Source organism: Cavia porcellus, unplaced genomic scaffold (assembly GCF_034190915.1).
Source record: "Cavia porcellus strain 051 isolate PalLab524CR breed Dunkin Hartley unplaced genomic scaffold, mCavPor4.1 scaffold_29, whole genome shotgun sequence".
Taxonomy (NCBI): Eukaryota; Metazoa; Chordata; class Mammalia; order Rodentia; family Caviidae; genus Cavia; species Cavia porcellus.
The window spans coordinates 27,030,266-27,046,024 of NW_026947512.1; the positions used below are offsets into that span (position 1 = coordinate 27,030,266).

Consider the following 15,759-nt stretch of genomic DNA (forward strand, 5'->3'; position numbering starts at 1 on the left):
ACATATAAAAGACCCTCTGGAAGTCAACTAGCCAGACGTTCTGGTAAGCCACACAAGCTATGCAGGGCCCCAGGAAGAGAAAATTCAGATAGCACCTGTGAGCCTACAGCATGCTGGCTGGAAATCACAAACTGGCCCTCACCCCCACTCCCAGTGGGTGGCTGGCTGGTTCAGAGAACAAGCTGAGTTGGTGACAACTGAGGTACAAGGGACAGCTGAGCGCTTGTACTGTTTGGTTGATTTTGCAAGCCTGGGGCTGGCAGTCTGAGCATCTATAAGGCAGATAACAGTGTGCAGTATAGCAAATATGGGGATTACCTTCTATTTTGTTTTTGAAATCCAATATTGTTCTCACTGTTTTGTTGTGTTCCAATTAATTGCTTTGCTTTATACAACATTCTGTTTTGATTGGTTTTATTCTGTTTTGGTTTGGTTTTGCTATGTCTAATGGAATGGACAACTATTGTGAATATAACAAGATATACTATGGTAGCCACTGTTGTTTTCCTATTGTCCAGATTTGAAGTTCTGTACCAATTTCACTGCTCTGTTTCGATTGCATTTATTCTGTTTTGTTGGATTTTGTCATCTTCCAAATAAAATGAAATAAAATAAAAGACACTCTGTAAACTTGTTAGTGCTCTTATAAAACTAATATCTCAGATATATTAGGTGATTCACAGTCTGAAGATGAAGTTTGTCCCTTTTGACTGGGAGAGACTATAAATAAACTTGGAAGAGCTCTCTGATTTTTTGAGTTTCCTTTCTTCTATTGTGCTATAATAATATTCTGTACTTCATTAAATGATTTATGTAAGTATTCCCTGGGAATTGTCGTAAGTCTTTTTGATGACCTAATGTTTTATTATCAGAGATATTTGATTGATAAAATATTTTAATGATTATTAAAAACTTAAAATTGTTTTTTCTTTTGATATTTTGGCCTATAGTTTATCAATAATATTTTCTCATTTCTTAAATATCTTGACTTCTCAATTCATTCCTGTGAATATATTTCCCTAGTTAGAAGCAATATGTGGTTTAATATTTTCCTTCTGTGCTCTTTATGCATATATTGTTTTCTAGTTTGTTATACTTATTGTTTCTATTTTGTTCTTTGTTTTCTGATGTGTGTTTTAACGTTACAAATATTTCTTCCTTTTCTTTATTGCATTGATTCATTGTATATTACAATCATTGCCTTTTTATTTGAAATATTTTCTGGTAGTGCAATTGACAGAGGTTGTCTATTTTTCAAATTTGTGAGATAAGCAAGTGAAAGCTGTAGTTAGCTCTCTTATTGCTTTAAGTTTTGCTGTTAATTTAGAAGAATGTGCTAGAAAGTTTGTTATTTGAGACTTAGACTATTAGAAGGTTGTTATCTGAGATTTGCTTAAATTTCTGGAAGTTTAGTATTTGAGACTTACTCAGATTTCCTTCACCATGTGGATACAGTCCATGATTTTAATGAGCTAGCTATTTTAAAATGACACAATATAGATTTTCAGGAGTTTTATGGCAGTTGAGGAAAAATAGTTTTAATGTTAAAAGGAGTATTTCAAAAAAGACAAACCAACTGTGAATGCATATGTACCTACAAATATAAAAATACATGAAACAATATGGAGAAAAGAAAGAAAGAAATACACAAAAATCTTACTTAACAAAACTGACACCATTCTTTGCTATGACTTCTTGAACAAAAAGACTTTGAAAAGATACAAATAAATTTGAAGAATACTGTACCTTGTTTGACTTTAACCTTGCAATCACAGTATATGCATAATTTTAAGTAAAAACAAAACCATAACTGAGATAGACAATATACTTTATGATAAATATAAACACAATTCAAAATACTGAAATCTTGGATACTGTTATCTGACAATAGAATTAATTAAGAAGTCAGTAAGAATTAATTTAGGTATAAAAACACATACTTGGAAATTAAACAAAATTCTAAATAATTATGGCACCAAAGAAGGGCAGTTGGAAATATTTCAATGGGATAAAAATGGAATGTATATACAACTGTATGCATTTACTTATAAAAGTCAAATGTATATACATTCTTATCTACCTAACTGTTGTACTCTAAGAAAATAGCTTTGTTATATGTGTATTATAGCAAACCTGCAAACATGGCTTACTAAATGTGTTTTTTTATCCTTTTTTCCTAACTGATATGTTAAGTGACCTAATTGATATGTTGAGCAATACTCTCCTCTGTAAAGAATTGCAAGAATCTCACCTAATTGATATGTTAACCATTGTTGCCCTCTACAAACTACAGAAGTTGTGCTAAAACAAGCTAACAAGGGTTGTTAATCACTGTTAGGCACCTCTATTCTCCACTAAAGAGCTAAAGAAAACTAGGATGGCCCACTAATTTACACTTGTTTAAAGTAACCTGCTTCTGTGCAGAGAGATTTGGGTATGAGTTTAACCCTTTACCTGACCTTGACACATAACCGCCGTTTTCTGTTCTGTATGGCGCCTTATTGCCTCCCTCTCCCCTCACCTATCTATCTAGGCCATAAAGAATTTGGGTTTCTGGTGACCTCTTCCCGACCCGGTGATGATCTGTCATAAAATGAGCCTGCCCCACATTTTAAGAACTGTTTAGCTTCAAAGAAATTACCGGGAAATACTATGGCCCAAACCCCAATCGGTGCTTTCCTTTTGTTCTGTATGCATCAAATGAGTTAGATATCAGATCTTTGTAAAACTTAAGTTTCAGCTTCTTGTAACTCTTGACCCCTTCGCACCCACTAGCGAAAACGAGCTGTCCTGGGATAATTAACTGTCCACGTTCTTCCCCAAATATTGCTGCAGATGTACCACTCTGAGATAATGTCAGTCTGTAGGATGGGAGTAATTTGAGAAACACCAGGAACTCCCAAGATTGTCAGAGCTAAGTGGACAGCAATACAGTTTCCAGACTCAGGTCAACAAGTTTGATGGCTCTGCAGGTTTCTTTGTTTCTCCCCACCCTTTTCCTCCAGCCTTTTTTTAAAGTCCTCCCTTCAGTCTCTGGGACACAGTCTCCAAATTGGCTCCCAGAGACTTGTCACCAGGCCTGGAAATAAAGCCTTTGCTACCTAAATTTTCAGTCTCTTGTTTCCTTGGATTTTATACCAGGGCATGAGTTATAACACTAACTTTGTGGGACACAGCTAAAAGAATAAGCAACGGTGCTTTAGGAGAAAAGGAAAAAAATATGTATGTATATACAAACATAAATATACAAGATAGTTGTACTACTAATTTCTATTAGTTCACTGAAAAGAAAGGTTTGTGCTTATATTGTTTGATTGATTTTTCATGCCCACATTTTATAATCTGAGCAGCGACTTTGGAGAAAAAAATATGCAATGTATCAGTGTGTCAACGATTGTTACTCTCCCATTACCCTGTTTTGAAATTTTGTGTCATTTTTTTGTTTCTTCTCTTTAAAGTAAAATAAAAAAGAAATGATTCTTTAAAGTTTTGTGTTTTAAAAGTATGACCATTTAGATTCATTTTTTATTTTCTTTACCCTAACAATGAGAATATTACAAGGCTTTGAGTGTGATTCCTAGCACCACACACATACACAATGGGAAAAAAAAAAGAAGAAAGAAAATTAAACTCAAAGAAGGAAGAAAACAATAGTCGATGTAAAGAGAAAATTACAAGAGAGAGTAAGCAAAGCTAAAAATAGTGAAACTTAAAGCTGAACATAGAATAGAAAAAAATGAGAAAACCAAGTACTAGAATTAGTTATTCAAAGTTATTACCAAAATAGAAAAAAAAACTAAAAATAATTATATGAAGAAAAAAACGCAACAAGAATGAAAAAAAAAATGTGACATTGCATCCACAAGATGACACTCTAGGAAACTGCATGGACACAGGTTCAAAACCATACACAAACCAAGCATTTTGTAAGAAATCCAGAAAATACTTGAGAGGGCTCTATAGCCAAGTGGACATTAAACTAGATGCAATAAAGTCAGTGAGGAAATTCGGGACATCCCCCACTCCCCTCTCAGTGTAAAGCCACACAGCTAAGAAAGGGTAGCTGCCAGGTTTTCACTGGGTTTGTGGAGCTTGTGTCTCATATTCTGAGTTTCCTGGGGGAATCTGCTCAGGCACCGGCTTCTGTACCAATCGTACAGATGCCTGGAGGCCACTGAGAATAAAAGAGATCTAGGTTGTATATTGACTCTCCAAAGATGTATACCAAAACAGATAGAGGCTTATATCTCTTGGCAGTTTGTCCCTCAGGAAAGAAAGAGAATGAACTGTAACACTATCATTCTATCCTTCTGGAACGCCACCAAAGGACTGGCTTCTCTCACTTATCTTGGAGAATTGACAAGGCCTGGAAAACTCTAGTTGTCTGGTGGCTTCAGAGAAAGATACAAAACCAGATAGGGTGCTAGTGCTTCCAGGGAACCTAGGGAACAAAAGAAATGTTTTCTACCATTAAGGATTCTCCTTCAGGGAAAAACAAATGCTGAACACAGTCTAGTGTTCCAGATTTTTAGGCATTTGAAGTATGACTGGTTTCTCACTTGCCCAGTGTGGGGGATAGAAGGGATTGTCACAATTTTGATGACTGAGACCACTAAGAAAAGAGATCTGTATTGGCTCAGATCACTCACAGTATTGTAGACCATAACCAGTGGGACCAAAGACTATAAGCTCATGAGAATGAAAACTCCAAAAGCTTTCTAATTATGAATTTACACATGCATGTCAAGAGAAGATATTTCTGCAGAAAACCTGTCTGAGCCTCATAAATGTCCAGCCTGGCTGATTAATGAAGTTCTGTACCTGTCCAACAGCAGTTCACAAAGACTGAAAAAGGAGAACCCTTTAAAAATGTGTGCATATAAAAGCAAATAAGGGAGAAAATTGAGAAATATGCACAATAAAAGGGTCAAAATAATACATACACATATTTGTAAAATTAATATATACACATATTTCTAAAATTCACTGAACTATCAGAATAAAGAAAAGTTACACAAATAGAAAATGTATTTAATAATTTTTATTAGCCCTTGACAAATCAATGTCTTTTTTTAAGAATAAAAAATTCTTCCAATCTTATAAAGAATATCCCTATAAATTCCAAGACAATATCACAATTTTAATAAAATATGAAACGGTGCCTGGGATATAGCTCAGCAGCACAAGTGCCTGCCTAACAAGTCCAAGCTTGTGAGTTAGATTCCCGATACCCCCCTAAAATAAATAAATAAATAAATAAATAAATAAATAAAATATGAAATGGATAGTCCTGAAATAACACTTATACAATAAATTTATTCTTTTCTACATATCCTGCTTGAACATTAATTGACTGCCCATATAGCAAGAAATTTAATTCCAACTCAATACTGTTCTTGAAATAAATATTAGACAGATGATGTATATATAAATGTCAATGCTAAAAAATTTAAAGTTTCAAGAAGAAAATGAAGATCAAACTGCAATGCATGTGAACTTTATTTCTCTAAAAAAAGACTATAATAAAATTTAAATGCATACCACAAATTTGTTTTGGTATCGATACATCAGTGTTTATTGTATATTTTAAACTTTTAGAATGGCTAAAAATATCAAGATGAGTGAGGCAAGGTATCCAAAATTAAAGAGAAAAACAGATATTTTTGTTTAAAAGCTTGGAGTGAACTTTGTTATTCAGTTGGAAATGGAGGCATGCATAGGGCTCAGAGGTTTTAAGGTAGATAGAAATAAAAATAGATAAACAGATGATTATAGAAACATGTATCATTAGACCAAAGATTACATAAACAGACAGAATGGTCATATATGTAACAGGCACAGATGTAGTTATAGGCATAGGTATATTTGTTAGCAAATAAAAGAAATAGAAACATTCACACTCCATTATTAATAAGTACACATAATTCTTAGATATTAGCTTAAAGTTATCGAACTATGTATATATTTAATGCTATAGGTAACCAATGAATGTGATACAACAAGTATATGAAGATTGTGTTTGGTTATTTTCTAAATTATCTACTTGCCTAAAAATTTTCATAGCTAAATAACAAAATTTTAAAAATTACAAAGACAATATCTTTACAAAGGAGGAAACATAATATAAATTTTGGAAAACACCGTAAAGAAGAACTTACTTGTACAGGTGGGTTCCGGTTCCCATCTTCCATTCACGCATGTTGTGTGCTGGAGTTTTTGCTTCCCTCGACATTTGTAACTTACGCTAGTGTTATGGTGAAATTCAGTCTTATCGGGTTGATTTGCTTGGTGTATAACTACATTTGGTGGTTTACAATTCTGAAGTTGATCTATTGCTACAAAATGAAAATATTTTCATGAAAAAAATAATTACAAGAAACTCTTGAAATTTCGTGAACAGACCAATTACGAGACTCAAGTCTATGACCATGTAAGACACTACAAAGCCCATAGATAAGGGAAGTGTGAGTTACACCTCTATCGTCCACCAGATATTTATTTCTGAACACACTGTGAAAGATGAACTGTTGTGTATGAATGTAAGTCTCATGCCCAATCTTTAAATTTCAGCCAGACTACCTATCATAAAATTATTTTGTACTTTGGGAACAGGAAGAGCATACGAGGCTCACGTTCTCAGGTACTCTTCATAGCAAAGACTATTACCTGATGAAATTTCACCCACATTTGAAATCTGTGCACATGTTCACATTCACCTGCTTTCCTAATTGTAAACAACACTACATTTTTAAATCCACAATTGAAAATTTTAAAATAAAAATATGGAGGAAATACAATATAAGAAATTCCTAGTTCATATATATATATATATATATATATATATACATGTTCAAGATACATAAGAAAAATAGATTTCAGGTGTTTGCAATATAAAAATTTTAACATTTTTTTGTATGAGATAGACCAGTGCTTGAAATAAGAAGCTGGATGCTTAAAGTCATGATTCTTTTAAATCATGTTCTTACAGTATTTCCAATAGATAACTAATATTATTATAATATCATAATAAAATTATTTTACTTCTGTTATAAGGTAAATGTAAACTAGTATTGGAATTTATATATTCTGCAAAAGTGCATATGAACATTGATTTTGAATATGGTAAAGTGTTAGTGGAGGTCTCTGAAAATTTTTGTTGTTAATTTGGAAAGCAAATCCATGTGAGGATGAACAGACAAAGAAAAATAAGTAACCAGACAAAATATGGTAATGATTTTATAAAGCAACCTTGAAAAAGAATTAAGTAGGCTAATTGAAAGCACACTAGACTTGAGAATTAGTCATCATTAGTTCTGATCCAGTGTTGAGAAGATGAAATAAGACATTCTGTACCAGATGTTGACTAAGGAAAGGGCTGAAGCCAAGGAGTATGGTGGTCCTTGCGGTTATGTCTTATGATCAGTTTCTGGAAAGATTTCCTTGTTTATAGGCTTTCCTTCAGTATGAAAGGGATGAAGTCATTGAGGGAAACAGCAAAGAACACTGACGAGGTTAATTTTAGAAAGGATTGAAGTCGGTGCTTTAACAGGAATGTGCTTAGCAAAAAAATGTAAGGGATTCCAAGAAGTAAAACTTACTGACTCATTGACAAACCCTCACTGAATGTCTCAACTGCATCAGTCTGTCTTCTTGCTGCTGGGACGGCACCAGTGAACACGGCATAAATCCTTGTGCCTGAGGAGCTCTCCATGTTCCTGGGATTAATCATTTATAGTATTCCAGAAACCCATTGAGTGAGAAAAACTGAATATCTAGGACATTCTTTGAATGAAAGACCCAAGAAAAATGTAAGGAAAAACTCAATCTAGGAGAAAAGTGAATGAGGGCCCTGAAAATTCTTCTAATTAGTTAGAAAAAACTGATCACAAAAAGGGAAAGATAGGGGGCAGGGAATATAGGTCACTGGCACAGTGCCTGCCTGGCAGCTGTGAGGTTGTGAGTTCGATTCCTGGTACAAAAAACGGGGAAAGGCAGGATGATTTTCTAGTGGTGAAATCTATCAGGAAATTTATTCGATTCTCGATGCCCTCCCCAACTGACAGGGACTGTGGCTAGGCCATTGGTAACACACTAACTTGTCTGCTACATTTGGTACAAATTGGGAGTTTATCTTGTTAAAACGAGTTTTAAAACAGAAAAGTATCCTATGGAAAAGTATGAAGTGGGTGTTTGCCTTCCAGGTCCTCACATGAATATTGTGTAACAACAATGCTATGTATGTAAAGAAAAAGTTACTTTTTCTTGGTAATAATTATTCTTGTTTCAATTCTATGAAGTTTATAGGTAAAGTCCATTTTTATACTTATAAATGATAACACCAAACTCAAAACATTCATAAAATTCTACTGCAAGTTTTAATTTTCTTTTGTAGATATAAGCTGTTATAAATAAAATTTCTGATTTTTTAAAGACCATACATTTTGAATAATGTCCCTAAATTCAAAAAGTGATTAAAAATATTTTTGCAATAAAATATTAAAATATTAAATGTCAATTTGAGAAGTGTATTCTCACCAACGCACTCAGGAAGTTGGGTCCACATTCCAGTAACACACGTAATTGATCTGTGTCCAATCATTGTGAAAGTTTCAGTACAACTGAAGTCCACCGAGTCTCCATGGTGATAGGGAGGGTTAGATGGCAGCGCATAGCCATGGGCAAGTTCAGGTACGTTTTCACACGTTCTTTTCTCCTCTGTGAAAATTTCATAAAAAGATTATAGTGAAGATCTATTGTATATGTTTAAATGAATACAAAAATTCTTTAATTTTAAATATATTACCAATACATATTGGCAAGGTTGTCCAGCTTCCGTCAACACACTGGATTTTATTTGGCCCCTTCAACAGAAATCTAGGGTGGCATTTATATTCCACCTCTTCGTTGTGATCATACACGTCTTTCATTGCTTCTGTCATTTCCCCGTTGAGGAGTTCAGGAGGTTGACCACATGCACGTACCTGATCTACAGCACAAGTACTATGTAAATAATGGTTAAGTTGTCTACTGTATGATTTTAAAATCCAATGACAAGGGGAGATTTTTCTTAATTTATTATTTATCATATAACTTATTATAGAACCCAGGAAAAAGCATGTCTATGTTGGATTCATACTTTCAATTTTATTACTTCTATTGAAATAGCATTGGAAATATAGTTAGGTTTTAACTATGTTCAACAATTTAGGTAAAGATTCACAAGAAAACTGCTAGCAAATTATAATACTAGCAAATGATAGTGCTCCAATAGCACTCTCTTATAATGCAGTGATGTATCATCCTGTAACAAATTGCTTGGCAAATTTTAACTGCTATTAACTGACACATCCTAAACACTGTTTACATATATGCAATGAAATTTCAGATGAGGTCCAAAATTTATCTAATACTCAATAGTAAGGGCCAGTGCAGGCAGAATAAAAGGTAACAGCACAAGTCTTTCCAGTAGCATTCACCGTAATTTTATATTACTAATACATATCTTAAGAAACAACAGGTGATTAACTTCTTAAATCAATCCATATCTATTACTCAAAATATATCATCTGTGGCTGTGTCTTTGGTGCAATACATTAAACTGCAGGTACACTAGAAATCTCTCAGAAATTAAGAGAAGCAAAGAGACATGCATGTGTATATCCATGATTGTACTACTCATTTCAATAATTGCAAGATAAATATTTACCTTTGCATTTTGGGACATTAGGGGACCATCCAAAGTGGTAACATTGCACAGAATCTGGTCCAACTCTTGTTAATCCTTGCCGGCAGGAGAATGTCAACAAGTCCCCAACTTTATATTTTTCTTTTGTGGGAACAGCAAGTACATACTTCTCTATTTGTGGAACTGTGCATTCTTTTTCTTAAAAAATTAAATTAATTTATAAAAATACAACATTAATCATTGACAAAATGAAGTTTATATTTTCATATAAAAATGATGCAGGGGCTTAGTGATTCACAGGGAGCGTCAAATAGTCTTTTCCTTGAAAATATGCTACATTGTGGTATTTTTATCCTTCAAAAATTCATATAGAAGTCCCTAAGACTTATTTTGGTATTTCTCTAAAATATACTTGTCCTGAAAATTAATTTGTGAAGTCAACTTGTTTGTAGTGAATCTGGCTTACTTTGGATATTTATAGAACTCACTGCTACATTTTGTACTCTCAAAACATGATGTTCTCTTGTATTTAAAAATAGTAATGATGCACAATTTTTAAATTACATTTCACATTATAAACTGATATGCTTCTTTAATGTAATTTAGAGCACAAATCACATAATGTGTTTGAAGATAGAAGAGTGTTAAAAGTCACAAAATTAATATATTATTAATGAGGAGCACAGGCTAAGAGACATGGTCCAGACAACACTGATAGACATTTTCTATGAGTCTTGAACATTTTCGTTCATATTTGATTATTTTATTATATTTATAATTGTCTTAATAATTAATTGCCACCCCCCGTACTTTTTGAGACAAGGAATCAGCATGTAGTCTTTGATGTCCTTGAACTTGATGTAACCTCACTCACTCATTGCCTTAGCCTCCAGAATGCTGGGCTTGCAAGTGTATGCCACCATGCTTAGCTCTAAAAGCTAATTACTATGATTGAAATTAGGGCTGTATGATATATATTTCATTTATTTCACTACAATGCATTCCGTAAGGGGCACTGACAAATGGGTAAAATTATGAAAGCACATTTTAATGTATATGATTGATGTATGCTGTATTTTTTGATATTGTTATGATCAAGAGAAATTCTCTAGAGACATATGAATTAATCAACTAAACCAAGAAGACTTAAAAATTCTGAATAGTCCATTAACAAGATAGATTCAAGGCTGAATTCTCTAAGAACTAACACCAATATTCCTCAAAATCTTTAAATGAATGGAGAGGACTGTGTTGTTACCCTGATCCCTGAACCAGATAAGGATGCAACCCAAAAAGCGAACTACAGTAAGTCCTCAACAAATGAATTTCATTCAAGGAGAACATTCATAATTCGTTAGTAAGCCTGACAAAATGAATCTTATTCTCCCTTTACAAATATACAATGTAAAGCATAAAAAACTTGAAGGCACACAAAAATAAACTCTCTGACTGTACTACTGTACACTATTACGCTGTGCAGTAAGCACTCAACAGCACGACTGCGACGTCTGGCAGACATGTTAGCTACTCATGGGATTTGTTCACATCTACGGATGTTCACAATGTGAGGTCCATTTGTATCTGTAAAAGTTCACAACTTGCATATTCATAAGTGTGGAACTTATTGTACCAGCCTAGCTCTCCTATCATCATAGATGAAAAATCCTTAACAAGATACTAGCAAATGGAATATAACAAATCACCAGGAGGATTATACACCATTACCAAGTAGACTTGAAGTCAAGAATGTGAAAATGGTTCATTGTATATAAATCAATAAATATAATCCATCACATAAACAGAAGCAAGGACAACAAGCACATGATTATTTCAATAGATGCTGAAAAAGCCTATGAAAAAATTCAACATCTGCTCTTGGTAAAAACTCTGAAGAAAATAGGTATACAGTGACCTTGCCTCAATCTGGTAAAAAGTATTTATGACCAATCTACTGCTAACATCATATTTAATAGGGAAATACTGAAAACTTTCCCTGTATTATCAGGAACAAGATAAAGATATGCACTGTCACCACTTAAGTTTAACCTAGGTCTTGAAATAGCAAGAGCAATCAGGCAAGAGAAAGAGATCAAAGGAATACTTATAGGAAAGAAAGACATCAAATTATTATTATCTACAATTACATGATCGTTTGCATAGAAGACCCTAAAAATGCTACCAACGACCTCTAGAATTATAAGCAAATTCAGCAATGTAGCAAGATAAGATCAATAAAAATCAATATAGTTCCTGTACAGTAATAAACTCACCGAAAAGAAATTAAGAAAACAATACCATTCTCAATAACATCTAGAATAATTAAATACTTACGAATTAATCTTACTAAAAAATAAAAGAGCTTTACAAAAGACGATCAGAGACGACTAGACAATGGAACTATATCCCTTGTGCCTGCATAGACAGATGTAATGTTGTCAAAATGGCTAGACTCCAAAATTGATACACAGATTTATTGCAATTTCAATCAACATATCTGTAAAATTCCTCACAAAACTAGAGAAAATATTCCTAAAATTCATATGAAACTAAAAGAGACCCAGAATAGCAATACAGGACTTAAAGGTATACTAAAGCAACAGTGATGAAAAGAGCATGGTGCTCACACAAAAACAGACAAGAGGATCAGTGGAGCAGAATAGAGGGTACAGAAAAACTTAAGCACATTCAACTATTTGATCTTTGACACTGAGGCCAAAAATATAGACAGGAGAAAATGTAGCCTGTTTACTAAATGATATAAAGAGAACTAACTATCCACATGCAAAAGATGGGATCTAATCCCTATCTCTCAACATGTACTGAAATCAAAATGGATCAAAGTCTAGTGTGAAAACAGAAACAGTCTGCTGGAAGATAAAATAGGTAAAACTCTTGGAGTCATAGGCATAGGGCTCAATGAAGACTTTCTGAAAAAATTTCTAACTGTACAAGAAATAATGGCAAGAGTCAACAGATGGGACTACATCAAGTGAAAAAGTTTCTGTACAGCAAAGGAATCCAGACACATAATAAAGAAACAACCTACAAAAAGGGAAAAAAAAATTTAAGCTACACTTCACACAGAGGATGAATATTCAAAACACATAAAAAATTCAAGGTCAGGGATATAGTTCAGAGGCACAATGCCTGCCTGGCAAGTGCAAGGTCCTGTGTTCAATTCCCAGTATAAAAAATAAGACATCAAAAATAAAAACTCAATCAAAAGATGGACAACTGACATGAATAGACACGTCTTAGAAGAAAAAATACAAACAGTGAACAAATAAAAGAAAAAATATTCAATATCACTGGCCATTTGAGAAATGAAAATTGTAATGACACTGAAATTTCACTTTATACTGGAAAGAATGACAGTCATCAAGAAGTCAAATAATAAATGCTGGTGAGGCTGCAGTGAAAAGGGAACCCTACTAATTACTGATGGGATAGTGAACTAGCATAACCATTATAGAAATCAGTATGGAGATTCTCAAAAAATTAAAAATAGAAATTCTATTTGACCCTGAAATTCCTCTTCTGGTCTCATCCCAAAAGAATTAGAGACTTCATATCACAGTGATACATACATATCAATGTGTATAGCAGCATAGTTCATAATAGCTGAACCTTAGAAGCAGCCTGTATGCCCAAAACAGATGAATGGATGAAGAAAAATGTGATATCAATTCTGTGATATCAATACAAATTTACAATGGTTAATTTTGCATACTTCCCTTAGGGATAAAGTGGGGGTTTGGAATTATCAGTATCACTTGTCTGAGATTTCCCATTGACTCTTCTTAGCACAAGATCATCTACATCCTCTCGAATCATCACAGGATTATATTCCAGGACAGGATCCATCTTAGCATATGCTAATCTATACCCTCTTGAGTCATCCAGGATTATACTTGCCTATACAGTTATAAACCTCTGAGTCTTTTGCTGATTTGAATCTTTTGCTAGCCTCACCTATCACTGTATACATCCAATAAATAGTAACTGTTTAGGATTGTGAGGAGGAGGATCCATCAGGAGACATCGACTTCCCAGTCATTCATGTGTTACTAAACTTGTTTTCATTTTTTGTTTTTTTCACTGTATCCTTAACACAAACAATTATGGCTCTTTACTGAGTGACAGATATTTGGTGCTCAAAGTGTCGAGAATGCATGATCTTCAAGCCAAAATAACCACTATCAAGGTGCTGACATTTCACTGGACCTTGCATGATCAAATTAAAGGTGAGTAGAGCATTTTACTCATTTATATAGCTCAGATGCAAGTAGCAAATAGGAATCTGTTGTAGGAGTCCATTTGTCAAGGGTAATAATGGGGCAATCCCATGCTTTATCTGCAGAAGAGAAAGAATTTAGCTGATTGATTGTGAAGCTGTTAAATGATGCAGACATCAAGTCCCATCAAAAGAAGTTTTAGATTGCTCCATCAGATGGCTAAATTCTATCCTTCCTTTCCCAAAGTGAGTACACTTGATATGAAAATTTGGGGTAAAGTAGATGAGAGCATTTATGTAGCTACAATCCAAAGTAACTAATCTGGGGGCTGGGGATTTAGCTCAGTGGCATAAGCACTTGCTCAACAAATGAATTCAGGAAGCTGTTAGTAAATCTAATCCTGCACTCTGGGTGGTTTCTTGCAGGAGAGAATTAATGTCATGCTCTCTACTTATCTCAGCAGAGGAACTGATGTTTGTCTGGGCGGTGCCAGAAGGGACCATCGGATTAGTTACTGGAAAATGAAGTTTAATTTCTAAAGGACGTACTGTAATTCTTACTGTAATAAATAGTGATTGTCAAGAAATATCAGTTGTGGTGTGTTCCACTGACATACAGGTGATCAAATCTGATAATCTGATGATTCAGATTTTACTCCTTCCAAAATCAATTTATCTTCTGCTCACCTCATATGAGTCTGATAAAGACAAGCATGTGTGCAGTGAAATTTATTTTTTTCAGACTATTTCTGCTCATAGACCTACTTGTACTATTAAATTAAATGGAAAATTCTTTACTGGACTGATGGATATAGGTGCTGATATCAGTATAGTCAATGGCCAATCTTAGTCATCTGCTTGGCCAACTAGACCTGCCTCCACAGCTCTGATAGACTTAGGCTCCCCTCATTCTGTCCCACAGAGTGCTCTACCACTTCTGTATATTGGCCTTGATGGGCAGGCAGGCATTGTAACTCACTTACTGCACTCATTCCCATCAATTTATGGAGAAAAGATATTATGGAAGAATGGGGTGCTGTCCTAGTTTCCTCTGCTCTTCATATGTGAGTATCATCCACTAATAAGATGATGGCTAAGATGGAACGTCAAGAAAACAAATGTCTAGGTAAGAACTTCCAGGGCTGTACACTTTCAGTTGAGCCTGTAATAAAACAAGGTAGATCTGAAATCGGGTATGAGTTAAATTTATATCAGGGGCCATTGGCACTTCTCCGTCTATCCTTGCACTGCCAATTCAATAGAAAACTATAGAGCCAAAATGGGTTTGCCAATGGCCCCTAACTCAGGAGACGTTAAAAATCTTACTAACATTATAGACAAGCAGCTATAACTAGGTCATACTGAACCATCTGTTAGCCCTTGAAATATTCCTTTTTTGTAATTTCAAAAGGATCAGGCAAGTGGAGATTAATACAAGACTTGAGAGCTGTAAATGTTTGCATGTTGCCAATGAGGGCATTGCAACCTTGTATTCCTTGTGTGTCCCCATGCCACTGGTTTATGGTGTTTATTATTATTAATGAGTGCTTTTTAAATATCCCGCTGTCTCTCAAGATCAACTTTATTTGCATTTTCAGTACTTAGCAATAATTTTCGTGAGTCAGTGAAGCATCTTCAATGGACTGGGCTCCTGCAGGGAATGGCAAATAGTGCCACACTTTGCCAGCTTGTAGCAAAAGCTTTGAAAAGATGTAGAACTCAATTATCTCAAGCTTACAGTATCCACCTTATGAATAACATCTTACAAGCCATGTCCTCTAAATTTAACTTACTGATGCTATTTGAAGAAATCAAGAGAGATTTACTTGCTGTTGTTGGC

General features: G+C 34.3%; 1 protein-coding gene across 1 annotated transcript in view; it reads right to left on the reverse strand.

Moving 5' to 3' along the window:
• LOC100733902 (complement factor H) overlaps positions 1–15,759 on the reverse strand; it is a 97,171-nt gene that overhangs the window by 9,226 nt on the left and 72,186 nt on the right. Inside the window, exons 12-15 of the mRNA XM_063239868.1 lie at positions 9,707–9,883; positions 8,804–8,986; positions 8,536–8,715; positions 6,159–6,335 (exon numbers count right to left, since the gene is read on the reverse strand). Coding sequence (XP_063095938.1) covers positions 6,159–6,335; positions 8,536–8,715; positions 8,804–8,986; positions 9,707–9,883 — 717 coding nt within the window. The remainder of the gene's footprint in view (positions 1–6,158; positions 6,336–8,535; positions 8,716–8,803; positions 8,987–9,706; positions 9,884–15,759) is intronic.